We start from the raw sequence: 16,575 nt of genomic DNA, 5'->3' as shown, positions 1-16,575 counted from the left end.
TCTCTCTGTGTCTCTCGTGAATAAATAAATAAAAATCCTTTTTAAAAAGTCTTAAAATGTATATATATTTTTCCCATTATCTTTGGTAATATCACTAATTTACTTTTTCTAATATTCATAACTTTACAAAATTGATTTATCTACCCACCCAAGCTACAAAAGAGAGATTCATCTTGGACTTCTAACCCACTCCACATCACTTGGGTCACTTAGGGTATGAACTAACTTTTGTTATGAATCAAACTGCTCCAAATTTGAAGGCTGATAAGGAAGTATTTATTATTTCCTGTGATTCTGTGGGTTGACTAGCTGATTCTTCTAAACTGATCCATCTTAGTTGGGGCTGGATGGTCTAGGATGACCTTACACATATATTTGGGGCCTCAACTGGCAAGGTTGAGATGGTTGGGATACTTGGAGCCTCTCTCCACGTGGTTCCTCATCTTCTAGGAGGCAAAGCCTAATACGATTACATGGTGGCAGAAGGGTTGTTGGCTGTAAAATGGCAAGTCCCAATATGCAAACATTTTTCAAGTTTCCACTAAATTACAACTATTATCTCAATGGCCTAAGTAAGTCACCTGAGTTATTCAGTCTGGAAGGGGACTACCCAAGGGCATGGATATAGGGGGCATAACTGCACAATTTATCACACTTAATCCTATTGATTTTATCTCCTCCTTATAACCCCTCTAATCTCATAAATCCCATTTTACTGAGTTCAAGACCTTTTCATCTCCTACTTCAACTATTTGTAATAATCTCCTGAGTTTGTATTACTGTAAGCTATCAGCATGTGAATGTTCTGGAAAATGCAAATCTTGTCACAAAACTCTGCTGCTTAAAACTCAATGGCTTTCCTTTGGCCATTAGAATAAACCATAGAATAAATTCCTAAATGAGACACACAAAATCTCTCATTTTCTAGCCCTATTCCCTAATATCCTCCCTACTCTTTCAGAAACAAAAAACTAATTCCTTCATTTTTTTCATTTTTTTTAAGGATTTTATTTATTTGTTGGAGGGAAAGAGAGCACACACAAGCAGGAGGAGCAGCAGGCAGATGGAGAAGCAGGGTCCCCACTAAGCAAAGAGCCCAATGGGACATGACCTGGCCGAAGGCAGAGGCTTAACAGACTGAGCCACTCAGCCATCCAGACTAATTCCTTCAAAGGGCCATTGTATTTCTTTTTCTTTTTAAATATGTAACATGTCACAAATTTGCGTGTCATCCTTGTGCAGGAGCCATGCTAATCTTTTCTGTATCATTCCAAATTCAGTGTATATGCCTTCAAAGCAAGCACAGGCCGTTGAATTTCAATGCCATGCCTTTCAACCTAATGTGGTTTCTATCTGGAATGTCCATTTCCTGCTGTGTCCTGGCAAATTTCTACATATTCTTCAAGATTTATCCCGAATACCACAAATTTAACGAAGCAATTCCTTTCCTTCCTGACAAAGTTAAATGCTCTAGTTCTTGCTTCCACTGTGTTGCTCATACAACCTTCAATTATGGTGTTTATTCCAGTACACTACAATTATTTGTTTGGAGACCTGTCTAGCCACTTATTTCACTGTGGGAGAGGAACTCTTTTTTTAATGTCTACCTCTCCAACATCTAGTACAATTATTGACACTTAGTAAGTACTCAGCAAATGCTATTTGAATTACTCAATTAAAATGCCCACCTCCTACATTCTAGATGCTAGTGGAAAGAAAATTTATCAGGTAAGTCTGTCACTGTCAAATCTTATCATCAACTCAGTACTCTTCTTCAAATGTTATTTTTCAGTCAAGTTGAGTTGAATACAGTTCCAAGTATACTAACAAACTTTCAATATACACTAATATACCTGCAGTGTTATGAACATGTTAAAATGAGAATTTAAACATTACAGTGATGTGTATAAATGTATAAATTATAAATGTATAAATGTGTATAAATTTAAAATGTACCTAATGTACTAAAATTATCAATGCATTAAAACAAACTGATGCCCTATTGTAGCTACAGCTAGATTACATGAGATTCTTTTTTTTTTGTTTCCCTAAATTATCATACCTTTTAAATTTTAAAATAAAAATACCCATGTTGTAGTTGGAATGAGAGAATCTACACACAAATAAGTCTCCTAGAAAAATTCACTACAGTCCTTAATCTGGCCCTTGGCCTTTGCTACAGTCCGAATATTTGTGTCCCCTACAAAATTCATACACTGAAATCCTAACGCCCAGTGTGATTAGGAGGTGGAGGCAGGTGATTAGGTCATGAGGGCAGAGCCCTTATGAATGAGGTTCCAAAGAATTCCCTCCATCCTTCCACCGTAGATAGACAACAGCAAGAACAGGAAACAGATATTTAAGGAAACAGGTACTCACCAGTCTCCAAATCCGCCAGCACTTTGATGTTAGACTTCTTAGGCTCCCGAACTGTGAGAAATAAATGTGTTATGAGCTACCTAGTATAGCTTTGCAGCCCAAATGGACTAAGACAGCCTTACTGACCCACAAACCTAATTTGCCAGCAAGACCAACGTTAATCAAACTCATGGAGACCTATGAATATTTTTAAAAAAAGCCCAATATCTTAATCAACAGTAAGAACCAGATCTAAGACCAATTGGGGGTGGGGGTTAGAGACTGCTTCTCTAACCAAAAGAAGTGATTTGGTGACAGAATCAATCTGACTTAAGTATAGCATCAAAGTGGATAACTGAAAAAACAAAACAAAAGAAGTGGATAACTGAGGTTAAACAGTGTACTCAGTTGTACAGTCAGAATAAAAGTGCAAACAACTTCATGATTAAGAAGCCTCAGAAAGGGATCCCTGGGTGGCGCAGCGGTTTGGCGCCTGCCTTTGGCCCAGGGCGCGATCCTGGAGACCCGGATCGAATCCCACATCCGGCTCCCGGTGCATGAAGCCTGCTTCTCTCTCTGCCTGTGTCTCTGCCTCTCTCTCTCTCTCTGTCTGTGACTTAAATAAATAAATAATAAATAAATATTAAAAAAAAAAGCCTCAGAAAGTACACACCACCAAACTAACTTGGGCAAAGTTATGAATAGTTTTAAATCAGGTAGTGACCAATTAAAAAGACAAAGTATCGCTCATTCCACTAGTCAACTCATTGCATATATGTGTAAATTTATGGTCTCTAGGGATGAAAGTAAAACCCCTTGCCAAGTAAATTCAGTCTACAGGGCACAGAATATTTAATTTCAAGACTGTAGGAAGACTATTGAGTTATTTACTTGACGTCAATTTCTGTAAATTGAAGGTATAAGCTTACAGTTCAGAATGAAAAGGCTTTTTGGTAGTTGTGTGGAATGGAGATTCATGAAATACATTTAACATCGTTTAAAATATATTGTGGCTGGGCACCAGGAGGCTGGATTTTGTTTCTTTTGTTTTAAACTTTTTCTTAATAAACTTTTCGTTTTAGAACTTATAGTGAAGATAGCAGAGTTCCCTATATCCCACACAAGACCGGGTTTTTAAATTTAACTTCTACGTCCATCGCCATCCAAACCCTGACTTCTCTTTGCTTCTCCTCTCAAGTTCTGGCAGGGCCTAGCGTATACAGTGCAACGCTAGGAACACAACGAAAAGCCAAGTCAGTTGAAACTTCACCACACAGCCACAACGCGGTCAGGGAGGGGTTAGGCTCGAGAAGCGCGACTACGAAAGCCCGAACATTCTCGCTCCGCCCCGCTCTTCCAAAGACTCGCTGAGGCCCTCGCCGACGTGGCTCTTCTAGCTCAGATCCCAAGGGACCGGCGCGAAGCGGGACCAGGGTGGGGGTCAGCCTCCACACGACAGGCGCCCGGGATCCTGCGGGACAAGCCAGGGCAGGCCTGAGACAACCCCTCACGTCAGGCCTCTCCTCTGAGGGCAGCCGAAACATTTTTAACCTCCAAACGTTCAGGTCTCTGAGGCGAGGGGCGGATGGCGCGTATATACGCACACAGGTGACGGCGGCTTAACATTTAATGCAGACGCCTGCGGACGGTCCTCAGGCACAGCCCCCAAGCCGCCTCAAGCCCGCGGGGCACCCGGGGCGCAGCCCGTCCCTCAGCGCGTTGCGCGGGGGCGGGTACGCGGCGGGCAGCGCACGCGCGCGTGAGGACGTCCGGGGAGCGCGCGCGCCGCCGCCGCCGCGCTGGGCCGGAGTTGCTGGTAGTGAGTGGGGTTTGAAGGTGATGGCCTTGACTAAAGGCCTCCAGGCGGGGTCTCTCGCTGTTCCTGCAGTCGCTGCCGCGGCCTCCGTCCGCTCTTCGTCATGAGAGGTCAGGCCTGGGGGAAGAGGGCGGAGGCGAGGGGCCGCGGCGAATGGGGCTCGGGGGGAGGGGGGCGGAAATAACTAAGGCACTCGAGGCTCGAACGTGGGTGGAAAACTCAGTCCTGGGGATTCCGGAAGAGTTGTGTGCGTTTGCTTTTCGTAATTTTTTTCGTTCCCTTTCTTGTTTGTGCTGGGAGGAAAGTGGGAAGGTTCTACGTTTTTAGTTATCTAAAAAGACACAGAAAACAGAAAACTGTCCGGTCCAACGTTGGTCTTCGGAGGTTTGAGGGAATAAATAGCACCTGTGGCGTCGGAGCATCGGTGAAAGGCCTTAGTGAAAGGCATTAAAAACCGCACCAATATATAGTAACTGAAAAAACAAACAAACAAACAAAAAACCAGACTTAGGAAAGAACTAGAATGACAGAACACACCCTGAGTTAACCCTAGCATCCCCCTATAGAAACGGCAGACTGGGATAAGGCTCTGGGCGTCGTCAGCTGGGAATCTGTCATCTTCCAAGGCTGCCCACACTGGTCATTTAGGGATCCTTCCCTGCTAGTTGTCCGTCCCATCCCCCCCGCCAAGATGGTGGCGTTTTTAATGGACAGACTATGTAACTATCCTTACTCAGACTAAAGACTTACCTGGCAATTACATGGCGACTCCCCAGGTCTCCCTATTTAAAGGTTATTTAGGTAGCATTCATTCTTGGGGAAGGATAATACTCTTGGGAGTAGTTATTATAAATCTTTTAAGCGTTGGGAAAGCTATTTCAACAAAATGAAATTTGTAGGTCACCTAAGTGAAATGTTTATTATTGGTTTTCCACCATAGTTTAAAAGGCATTAAGGGGGGCACCCGGGTGGCTCAGTGGTTGAGCGCCTGCCTTTGGCTCAGTGCCCCATCAGCTCCCCTAGGGGAGCCTGCTTTTCCCTCTGTGTCCCTGCCTCTGTGTCTCTCATGAATAAATATAATCTTCTAAAAAAGAAATAAATAGGGATCCCTGGGTGGCGCAGCGGTTTAGCGCCTGCCTTTGGCCCGGGGCGCGATCCTGGAGACCCGGGATCGAGTCCCACGTCGGGCTCCCTGCATGGAGCCTGCTTCTCCCTCTGCCTGTGTCTCTGCCTCTCTCTCTCGGTCTCTGTGTGACTATCATTAAAAAAAAAAAAAGGGATCCCTGGGTGGTGCAGCGGTTTGGTGCCTGCCTTTGGCCCAGGGCGCGATCCTGGGGACCCGGGATCGAATCCCACGTCGGGCTCCCGGTGCATGGAGCCTGCTTCTCCCTCGGCCTGTGTCTCTGCCTCTCTCTCTCTCTCTCTCTCTCTCTCTCTGTGACTATCATAAATAAATAAAAAAAAATTAAAAAAAAAAAAGAAAAAAAGAAATAAATAAAAATAAAAGGCATTAAGATTTGATGTTTTTTCTCTTCCTAGCCTTTCTAAGCATTAAAAAATACTGTCTCAATTTATGATATACAGAATCTCCATCAAAGATGAAGAGGGGCTCCAGTGGAGCAGAGTGAATGTACAGATGTATTCATGTATGAATGAGTATTGGTACATTATTAACATCTGCTGGGCACTCATACTTTGACTATTTTGCTCTTAACCTGTCATTAGAGAAAGGGGCATCTGAAACTAAATTTTTGTAGCATATGTTCCCTAAAAAATAGTTTGGGTATAGCAGCAGAGCCTTGGCATTAAGAGAAGGGGGAGGACTAGTAACAACTGATTGATAACCTGAAGATAATTCATCAGCTATGACTACTGGCCTCTCCTGTAGTGAATAAAGGATTCCTATTCAGCAGTATTTTCTCTGTATTTAACTGTTCACTTAGAATATTTTCTGCTCTGATTTTTAGGAGATAGAGCCCTGAAGCAAAGAAATCTGGATCACAGAAAAAGTATTCAAGGGTCATGCAAGCCAACTGTAGTCAACTACACAGCCCTCCAGGAGCTGCAGGCAATGAAGATGCCTCAGCTACCCAATGTGTGCATACAAGATTGACAGAAGGTTCTTGTCTTCATTCTGGAGATATTCATATCCAGATAAACTCCATACCTAAAGAATGTGCTGAAAATCCAACCTCCAGAAATATAAGGTCAGGTGTCCATAGCTGTACTCATGGATGTATACATAGTCGCTTACGGAGTCACTCCTACAATGAAGCAAGGCAGCCTGATGATACTGCCACAGAGTCTGGAGATCATGGTAGTAGCTCCTTCTCAGAATTCCGATATCTCTTCAAGTGGTTGCACAAAAGTCTTCCATATATTTTGATTCTGGGTGTCAAACTTGTTATGCAGCATATAACAGGTAGGGTATAATAAAACATTGAATTGTTTCATTGCTAAATTCAGTTAATTTTATTTCTATTAGTAATCTACTTGAACCTTTGTATTTGGTTAGCTTTTAAAATTGCATATGTTTCCTTTAAATTCATGTCATTGTGTTAGCTCTTGGATTTTTTTTTTTCTTTCAATTAACTGGAACTTATTTCCTAACAGGAATTTCTCTTGGAATTGGGCTGCTTACAACATTTATGTATGCAAACAAAAGCATTGTAAATCAGGTTTTTCTAAGAGTAAGTATAACAAGTAACTAAAAAAAAAAAAATTAAATGTTCTCTCTATAGAATTAATTATATACTCACTTCTGAGAGAAATAGGAATTAAGATCATTTTCTTGACAAATTTAAATAGACCTGTTATAGCATCCATGATATATTAAATTTTGTTATCTAAATGATCTGTCCTAATGCTAAATTGTTTTACTTTATTTTCTTTGTATGTTGAATTCCTGATAGAAAAACTAGATAGGAGTAAAAGGTTTAGAATGCACTGTTTGATCTGATTTTGTCAAGTGCCTTCATACTTTGAGTACTTTGACCAAATGAGGTAATATATCATTAAAAACTTTAGCTGTTGCCCTATAAGATTTAAAATAGTTAAATAAAATGTACATTGAATGGATATTAAACTATTTAGGTCTCTGTTATTTAAAGAAAATTAAACCCAAATAGTTTTTCCATAACATAAATTATAAACTATTAGGTAAGTTATTGGAAAAAATAGGATTAGTTTATAAAATTTCATCTTCAAGCAACTTTATAAAGGGTTGTATCTGTGTAAAGGATCATGCATTCTGACCTGGATATTTCTAGTCAGAACCTATAAAACTATAAAAATTTAATTCAGGGTTTATAATAAAACTTTTAATTAAACTAGTAATTAAAACAATTTTAAGGGGCGCCTGAGTGGCTCAGTGGGTTAAGTGTCCTACTCTTTTTTTTTTTTTTTTTTAATGTTTTATTTATTCATGAGAGATACAGAGAAAGAGGCAGAGACACAGGCAGAGGGAGAAGCAAGCTCCCTTTGGGGAGCCCACTGCAGGACTCAATCCCAGCACCCCGGGATCATGACCTGAGCCAAAGGCAGACTCTCAACCATTGAGCCACCCAGGCATCCCAAGTGTCCTACTCTTGATTTTGGCTCAGGTCATCGTGAGACCGAGTCCATGTCAGGCTACACACCCTGTGGTTAGTCTGCTGCTTGTCCCTCTCTGCTCCCCTTTTCCCCCTCCCTTCATGCATGCTCTCTTCTCAAATTAATAAATAAAATCTTCAAAAAATGTTGAAGTGAGATTAACAACAAATCACCTTGTTAAAATCTTAACTGAATTGTTTGAAATTTTTTAAAATTATACTTACAAATCCTAATAACTTAAGTGCATTTTTAAAAATTCTGTTTTGTCAGGGAGGCAAAAATAGGGAGCTTTGCAGAGGTAAAGTTTGTACTTGGTTGGGTCCTTTATATCAGCTTGTAGAAGACTGGGCTTCTTTGAAACCTGGGTAATGTTTTAATACAATGAAGAAACTTGTATTTTAAAAATCTGTTTAAATATGAGTTCTGTTTTGTTCACTAAAGATTCATAGAGTGTGGTGATGTACAATTCAATATATTAAGATTAATTTCTTAAAATGTTCTAAGTTAATAAATTAGTCATTAAATAAAAGTTTAATGATGTTTATAATTCTGGCATAATTCATAGTAACAAATTACAAAATTGTTTATTTTTCAGGAAAGGTGCTCAAAGATTCAGTGTGCTTGGTTACTGGTATTCTTAGCAGGATCTTCTGTTCTTTTATATTACACCTTTCATTCTCAGTCACTTTATTACAGGTAATTTGAGGTCCAAATACACAATCCCATTTTTTATGTAACAATTTTTCCATAGAACTTTGTATATATCTTAACTTGCACATATTTACTGTTAGAGTTCAATTTTTACTTGTCCCTCTCCTTCCAAGATCAGTAGGTCTAAGTGACTTACTCAGATTTGTATACTCAGTGCCTTGGCTTATAGCAAGTACTATTTAATTTTTGATAAATTTTTACTTATATAATCAATAGTTTTGAATACCATTAGGTTGTTGATAATTGTCTTTTTAAAATTTTACCTATTTTTGACAAAAATTATATATATTTAAGATGTACAATGTGATGTTTTGAGATATATATATATGTATATGCACATTGTGAAATGATTATACAGTCAAGCTAATTAATATATCCACCACCTTCCTCAGTTATGTGTGTATGGTAAGAACACATGGTCTTTGTTTCTAGAAGTAAGGAGAAGACTTACTAAAAGACAATAATTAAGTTTCCATGTCAGATAAAAGTGTTTTGAGTGTTTGACTTTAATTAGATAATTAGAAGCCTTGGCTTCAATAGAACTGGAGAGCAAATCTGAGATATAGATTGTAGGGGGAACTACTACCACTCAGATTGGATAGGGTGGGAAGGTAAGGGGTAAGAATCAAGGATGACACCTAGGATTTAGTCTTAGCAACTGGCTGGATGGTGATGCCATTTATGGGCTGGGAAAGACTGGGGACAGAACTGGTTTTGATAGGAAAATCAATAGTTTTTTTGCTTTGAACATGTCATGATATACAGCTATGTCATGAGCTCACAGTTAAGGTTAGGGCTATAAATTTTGGTGTTATCCAGTGTATGGTTGATACCTAAAAACCATGGAATTCACCAAGACTAAGGAGGGAAAGAAAGTTTAGACAGGAGAGGGTGCAGGACTGGACATGGCCACAATTAAGAGGAGGAGCAGCAATTGAGATTTAAAAAACCATCAGAACTAGAAGAGTGTGGTGTTAGAGGTCTAGGAAGAAATAATTCAGGGAGGGAAGATAGAGAATGAGAAGTGACCTTTGAGTTTAGCAAGATGGAAGGAACTGGTGATCTTGACAAAAGCAATTCAATGGAAAGGAGAGGATGGAACCCTGGTTGGAGTTGGTTGAGAAGAGAAATGGCAGATGGCTATTTAGTGAACTTTTTAGATTACATGCTAGCTTTCCAACCATGACATGCTAGGACTTTTTCTTTGTTTTATGGAGAAAAAAGGTGAAACTTAAGTATCTTAAAAGTCTCTTTAAAATAAGCAAAATGATTTCCCATTCTATTTACCTACACTCTAACATCTTGCGAGACACATTTTTTTACACATCAAATTAAATATTTGGTAGCAAATTAAACCCCCTATCAAAACTTGACCTTTGTATATTATATTGCTCTGGTTAAGTTTGGTATTTTCTCTTGGTAGCTTAATTTTTTTAAATCCTACATTGGACCATTCAAGCTTCTGGGAAGTACTTTGGATTGTTGGAATTACAGACTTCATTCTGAAATTCCTCTTCATGGGCTTAAAATGCCTTATTTTGTTGATGCCTTCTTTCATCATGCCTTTTAAATCCAAGGTAAGAAACTAACATGTTTAATTGAAAAAATGTTAGCAAATCACCTTAATGCTTAGTCTTTGTTGAAATGACTCTTAGAACTTTTCATTTTCTTAAATAACCTAATTTAAATATCTGTATTATCATACTGGCGACCACTGCTCAGAGACTTGAACCCAAATACTAACCTAGTCCAGTAAAATCAGAATATTTGTTTCAGACTAATCTAAAAATCAGTCCCCACAGCACATATAGAAAAATAATATTTAGATTTGTACTGTTCTCCTCCAGGGCTTTATCAATTAATAATGGATAACTGACTATATTGTGTTTTTCCCATATTCAGTAAAAACTTTCATAGATTTTTGTAATCAGCAAAAATGTAAGTTTTACTTATAGTATACATAAAAAATTTTCAGTGTCATTCTTTTGAAATTCTTTCGAAACCACTCAGTAATTATGAAAACAAGGTTGAGATTGTCAGTTATAACCATTATCATTTTGAAGATTAATTTTATACTTATTGTACCATATACTCATGATCATCTCAGTCCAATATGAAATATTTGTGCTATGTATATAAGTAGCTTGTATAGCTTTGTTTTCTTTTTCCTTCCCTTTTAGGGTTACTGGTATATGCTTTTAGAAGAATCATGCCAGTATTACCGAACTTTTGTTCCCATACCAGTTTGGTTTCGTTATCTTATAAGCTATGGGGAGTTTGGTAATGTAACTAGATGGAGTCTTGGGATATTGCTGGCTTTACTCTACCTCATACTAAAAGTAGGTAACTTTATAAATCTTGTCATTGAATAATGATTCATGTGATGATTACAGATTTTACATACTACTGTTTTTGTCTTTGTTTTATAGTTTGTCTTCATATGATTAATTTGAAGTAATGGCAGGTTCTGTATCTACTTAAGAAAAGGAAAAATGGAAATATAGATCTTTATCTTAATCCAGTAGTTCTCAGATTTAATTGGGGGGAGTGGACCTCCACATAGCGTGGGTAGAATAGAACATACCCATCCCCAACAGTAGCATCTGTCATATACAAAATTCTTGAACTAGTATACTGTCCTGTTCTCCACAAATTAGTATGAAACTTTAAAAAAATCTAAATACATTTGAACCAGGTGAAATTGCTTTATCTTTTACACAGTTAAGTTTATATTTGTCTTAACCAAATTGTAACTCTAGATATTTAAATATACTTCATTTTGGTTAAGAGTTGGCTGAAACCTATAAATTTAAAGCACGGATGGGTGGAGGAATGGGCAAAATGGATGAAGAGGGGTGGAAAATTTTTTTTAAAGAGTTGGCTGAGGGGAGCATAGGTGGCTTAGTTGGTTAAGCATCTATCTTCAGCTCAGGTCATAGTCCTGGGGTCCTGAGATTGAGCTGAGCCCCAGGTTGAGCCCCTTGCTCAATGGGGAGACTGCTTCTCCCTTCCCCTTTGCTCCTCCCCACTGCTTGTGCGCACGCACGCACACACACTTTCTCTTTCTCTCTCAAAATCTTTTTTAAAAATTGGCTGATAATCTATAAATTGAATGAAATATTCCATAATTAGACTTTAAATATTTTAGAATGAAGTGAATATGCAATGAGCATTAAGTTAATATCAGTATTTTATATTGTGGGATTTTAGCTTTGATCTCTAGGTTTAACAGGGCTCTTTGAATTCATGAATTCTCATTTCCTTTTAGCTTTTGGATTTCTTTGGAAATCTGAGAACTTTCCGACGGGTTTTGCAAATATTTTTTACACGACCAGTAAGTATTTTTATCAATTAAAAAAAAAAAAAAACAAACACTTTTTGGGACGCCTGGGTGGCTCAGTGTTTGAACGTCTGCCTTCAGCTCAGGGCATGATCCTGGGATCTGGGATCAAGTTCCACATCATGCTTCTTGTGGGGAGCCTGCTTCTCCCTCTGTCTGTGTCTCTGCCTCTCTCTCTGTCTCTCATGAATAAATAAAATCTTTAAAAAAGAAAACATCACTTTTTACATTTCTTCGTTATGCAAATGTTTTAGTTCATCAATTTTACAAGTATGGGTCTCATAGAACACCTGGCTAGCTCATTTGGTAGAGCATGTGACTCTCGATTTTGGGTAATTGCCTTCAAGCCCCACATTGGGTGTACAGCTTACTTTTAAAAAGGTGTGAATTTCATAATTTCATGCTTTTTTAGTACTTTGGCACATGGGGCTATGATAATTTCAGAATTTTATTTCTAAGATCGGTTTCTTGACTTGAATGTTGACAACTGCCTGATAGTTCATGCAGTGCTTGTATTTCTGAATGTGCCTCTTGCCCCTTCACATCACTTGACATAAGGATTTATATACATTCCCTTAAAAGTCTCGTCGTGAACTTTTGTTCCTCCTTTTTTAACAATTCACATGGAGTACCTAGGTGGCTCAGTTGGCTGAGTGTCTGATTCTTGGTTTCTGCTCAAGTCATGATCTCAGGATTGTGAGATTGAGCCCCATAGCAGGCTCTGTCCCCACCCCTGCTTACGTGTGCGCTCTAAAAATATGTAAATCTCTAAAAAAAATTTTTTTTCACAAATGGTGGTTTTTTGTACTTCCATTAACTCTTTACTCAGCTCCTAATTATAATTTATTGTGTATTTGAGAAAAGCTCATTACCAAAAATGTCTCTTGAAATTTCCTTACTGGAAAAATTCCCCACCAAGTCAATTCTGTATGTACAAATAAGTTCATGGCATGGAATTTAACAATAAATTGAGATTCCAGTGTCAATTATAAACCTGATTATGTGATTCCACTCGTTACACATTACAGAGAAAGGCTCATTTGCTATTCAGTAGCCTCAAAGGTTGTCAGTACTTAGATGTGGACACCCTTTGGCTAGATAGAGCTAGTAATTTTTTCATTTTTTTAAAGTAAGCTCTATGCCCAACGTGGGGCTTGAATTTGACCCCAAGATCAAGTTGTATGCTCTACCAACTGAGCCAGCCAGGTGCACCTAGAGCTACTAATTTAATGACAAGTTTTGCTGCATCCTATTCAAACTTCTTTTTTTAGACAGGTACAATAAAATTGAGAGTTCGACTTTCATGAAGTTATTTCAATTGATTATATGAGTATCAACTATTTTACTACAATTTAGTAAGACTTGTGCTGAAATACTTTTGATATTCATTCTCTGTAAGGCATAAAGAGAAATCACAATCATTGATACTCTAATTCTTGAGTCTCTCAGGAATACGTGTGTGTGTGTGTGTGTGTGTGTGTATGTATATATATATATATATATATATTCCTTAACTTTGCCAAGGAAATGGCAATCCCATCAAAATTAAGTCTTCACCTGAAGGGAATCTGCAGAATGCCACACAGGAGTGCAATTTTTAAAAAATATTTATTTGAGAGCACTCACGAGCGAGCCCAAGCTGGAGGGGCAGGAGAGAATCTCAAGCAGTCTCTTTTCAGGTCCCCCAAGGTGGGGCTTGATCTCAGAATCCTGAGATGACAACTTGAGCCAAAACCAAGAGTATGATGCTGAACTGACTCTGCCATCCAGGTACCCCCAGAAGTGCTATTTTAAAAATTTGTCAGGCTTATGTATCTGCAGTGCACTCTGCTAAGTGACATTTTAATGAAGGGAAATTGGCACCAAGATTATGCATCAGTATCCCATATTGTTCCTGGAATTTTTATATCAGCAGACTCAAAAAAAAATCTTATTTTTAAATATTTTTTATTCTCTGAATCTTAGTTTGATTTTGTTAACTCTTGGTATTTAGTAAAATAATTTTAGATCAAAGTCTCAAGTTATGAGTCAAGTCATGCTTTGCTCTCATTACCATGACTGAACTTGGGTGTTCTTACTTCTCTTCCACCTTTTCCTCCTCATTTCTACAAAAAGGTGATCTCATTTGTTAACATTTTGTCATGTCTAGTTAATAACTATATTCTACTGAATTTGGTGAGGAAGTTATTAAAGTCTTAAAGAGATAAACTAAGGACTTAAGGAGAAAAGGAAATTCAAAGAAATGTATGATCATTCAGATCATTTAACTCTACCCATGATATTTTGCAATTCCAGTTCTTTTATAAAATTTTATTTTTTCCTAGTACTAAGTGTTCTCTGACTTTTGTGATAATTAAGGATGACAGTCAAATTACTTTTAGATTTAGTAACAGGAAACTGTTCACTGGTCCCCAAACCTTATTCATATTCAGTTACCTAGAGAGCTTTCAAAAATTAGATTCCTGGGTCACATCTTAGTATGTCTGAACCTATTAAGTCAATCTCCAGTATGGAGCACAGAAATCTATTTTTAAAGCTATCTCTACATGAGTTATATTCAGCCAACCAAGCTCTGAATGGACTGTTTTGAACCACTGCCATAGGTAGTAAGTGGACTATTTGGTAATACCAGGTCACAAAATACATGAATATAGATTTTATAATAGTTATATTTCAGACTGCTTAGTCTCTTAAGCCAGTTGATATTGTAGCACTATCATTATTTGGGAAGCCAATGAATCTGACAATCTTCCAAGATCCTGGTATGTATCTAATGAGTTCACCTTGATGCATACAGCCCATCAGGACATGATTCTACATACACAGTTTAGCTTTGAAATGTTTAATCCTTCAGGAGAGTCTTCAAATGCCTAGTTCCAGGGAGAATTGAGAAATACAGCATCACCTATGTATTTGAGTAATAGGAAAGAAAAAGATTTGTAGATGAACAGAAACTTTTTATCTTCATAGAGTTATGGAGTAGCTGCCAGCAAGAGACAGTGTTCAGATGTGGATGACATTTGTTCAGTATGTCAAGCTGAATTTCAAAAACCAATTCTGCTCATCTGTCAGGTAAATATATTTTTTAAGCATACAAAATACAGCTCTTCTCTGAGTCACGAGTCACTTATGTTAGCTATAAGGAAAAATCTAGTGTTTAGCCTAAAGTAGCATTCAGGGCACATACTAGTCATTTCCTATTTGTAATCAAGGGTTTAATAGATTAGCTAAATCTTGTCGCTTATGTTCTAATGATTTGTATGCAGAGGAATAATATGTGGGGAAAGATAATTCAAATGCATACTGGACATCAAAGTGACTGGATAAATAGGCTACCTTTAACAACTGGATACTAGTCTTTTAGAATAATACCAGTGTTTATTATTGGATGTGTAAGGCTCTTTTCTATACTTGATGGCAGTTACTTTCAAAGACTTTATTAAACCATTAAGTCATTATATCTAAAGTTATCACCTAGGGATACCTTATAGTTTATATATAGCTTATATTTTATTAAAAGATGTTAAATGAACAGTCAAAAGAACACTAGTGGCTCTACTGCTAACATTGCTTTGTGTTCTTGGATGTCATACTTTCTCATTTGTAAAATGGATTAGTGCTCTCTAAAATTCCTTTCAGCTCTAGAGTATGATTCTCTGGAATGTGATGATTTTAAAATTAAAATGTTATCAAGTATAAAATCTAATTTTAATTCCCTTACAGCATATATTTTGTGAAGAATGCATTACCTTATGGTTTAACAGAGAGAAAACATGTCCACTGTGCCGAACTGTGATCTCAGACCATATAAACAAATGGAAAGATGGAGCCACTTCATCCCACTTTCAAATATATTAAGTTGTATAAACTATAAAGGCCTCAAAACACTAATTTCATTTGGCTACACTGACTATTGATAAATAAAGACATTAGAATGGGTTTTTGGGACTAGAAGTTAAAGAAAATGTTTCCAAATGGTTTTAGATTACTATAGTAAGACTTAAGTGTGTAGTCTATTTTATCAAAAGATTAAATGAAAGAACCTTATGTTTTATTTTTATTTTTTTAAGAACCTTATGTTTTAAGAAATATAGAAGTAATGTTCAACCTAATGCATATGAACATTTATTCTGTCCTAATTATTTGACAGGTGGTTGCAGTGTTAAATTGTGACTGTTTTCTCATTGTTACCAAAACAGCTATTGGGTAACTGAAACTAGTGGTTTTAGAGGAACTCAGGTATTCTTTTCCTGACATTGTTTTCAGAATAAAGAATATTTTTCATAATATTTTAAGATACACATTATCTGAAAGTAGAATTTACTTTAGCATTGACTTTTGTAGTTCCCATTCTAAAAATTCTTAAAATTTTCATAAAGTTTGTATTTAAAATGGAAGTTCTAAATGCTATTTTTTATCTGTAAACAGATTTTCTAAGTGAAGATTAATTTACTGAGGATGATATATTTTAATATTGTATTGTTTTCTGTAGTATGATTAGCAATCAATTGAGAAGATTTAAATTGTTTGTAGACCTCAGACATACAATCCTGCCGTCAGCTTTAATGTACATAATCTTGCTTTTTGTATAGTGCCATGAACTATCTTTAACTATTAAAATAATTCACATGGATTACAAACAGCTGGCTTCACTGAGGATTTGAATAGTATGACAAATGAAACCTACTCAAATTCTTAGAAAAGAATTTTCCTTATAACCAATCTTCTCCAAAGAGTTTTAGAAACTTTATGCTTGGGA

At 37.3% G+C, this 16,575-nt stretch overlaps 2 protein-coding genes and 1 non-coding gene across 6 annotated transcripts in view; 1 reads left to right on the top strand and 2 right to left on the bottom strand.

Annotated features, from left to right (window-relative positions):
* RPS6KB1 (ribosomal protein S6 kinase B1) overlaps nt 1–16,575 on the bottom strand; it is a 202,716-nt gene that overhangs the window by 143,393 nt on the left and 42,748 nt on the right. For 2 of the 3 annotated variants that reach the window (XR_005364614.1, XR_005364615.1), the window contains exons 15-16: nt 3,288–4,647; nt 2,380–2,430 (exon numbers count right to left, since the gene is read on the bottom strand). Coding sequence is in view for 1 of the 3 variants with exons in the window: in XM_038547967.1 (XP_038403895.1) it covers nt 4,506–4,647 (142 nt within the window). In the remaining 2 variants the exon portion in view is untranslated. Of the gene's footprint in view, nt 1–2,379; nt 2,431–3,214; nt 4,648–16,575 lie in introns of those variants that run through there. The other variant, XM_038547967.1, reaches the window with a different exon arrangement.
* On the bottom strand, nt 1,198–1,304 carry LOC119873545. Its single transcript, XR_005365043.1, has one exon. It is a non-coding gene; the product is annotated as a U6 spliceosomal RNA (small nuclear RNA).
* Nucleotides 3,727–16,458, top strand: RNFT1 (ring finger protein, transmembrane 1). Of its 2 annotated transcripts, none has more exons than XM_038547971.1 (9): nt 3,727–3,923; nt 6,142–6,596; nt 6,788–6,864; nt 8,361–8,461; nt 9,900–10,053; nt 10,657–10,815; nt 11,745–11,810; nt 14,787–14,888; nt 15,540–16,458. In XM_038547971.1, the coding sequence occupies exons 2-9, from the start codon at nt 6,197–6,199 to the stop codon at nt 15,672–15,674; spliced, it is 1,194 nt and encodes a 397-aa protein (XP_038403899.1). In that variant the 5' UTR covers nt 3,727–3,923; nt 6,142–6,196; the 3' UTR covers nt 15,675–16,458. The 2 variants fall into 2 exon arrangements, with proteins under 2 accessions (XP_038403899.1, XP_038403898.1); XM_038547970.1 differs by lacking the exon at nt 3,727–3,923 and adding an exon at nt 4,127–4,284.

Source organism: Canis lupus, chromosome 9 (assembly GCF_011100685.1).
Source record: "Canis lupus familiaris isolate Mischka breed German Shepherd chromosome 9, alternate assembly UU_Cfam_GSD_1.0, whole genome shotgun sequence".
Taxonomy (NCBI): Eukaryota; Metazoa; Chordata; class Mammalia; order Carnivora; family Canidae; genus Canis; species Canis lupus.
Note: the sequence above shows the minus strand (reverse complement) of the source record. Positions and strands in the feature narration are given on the sequence as shown.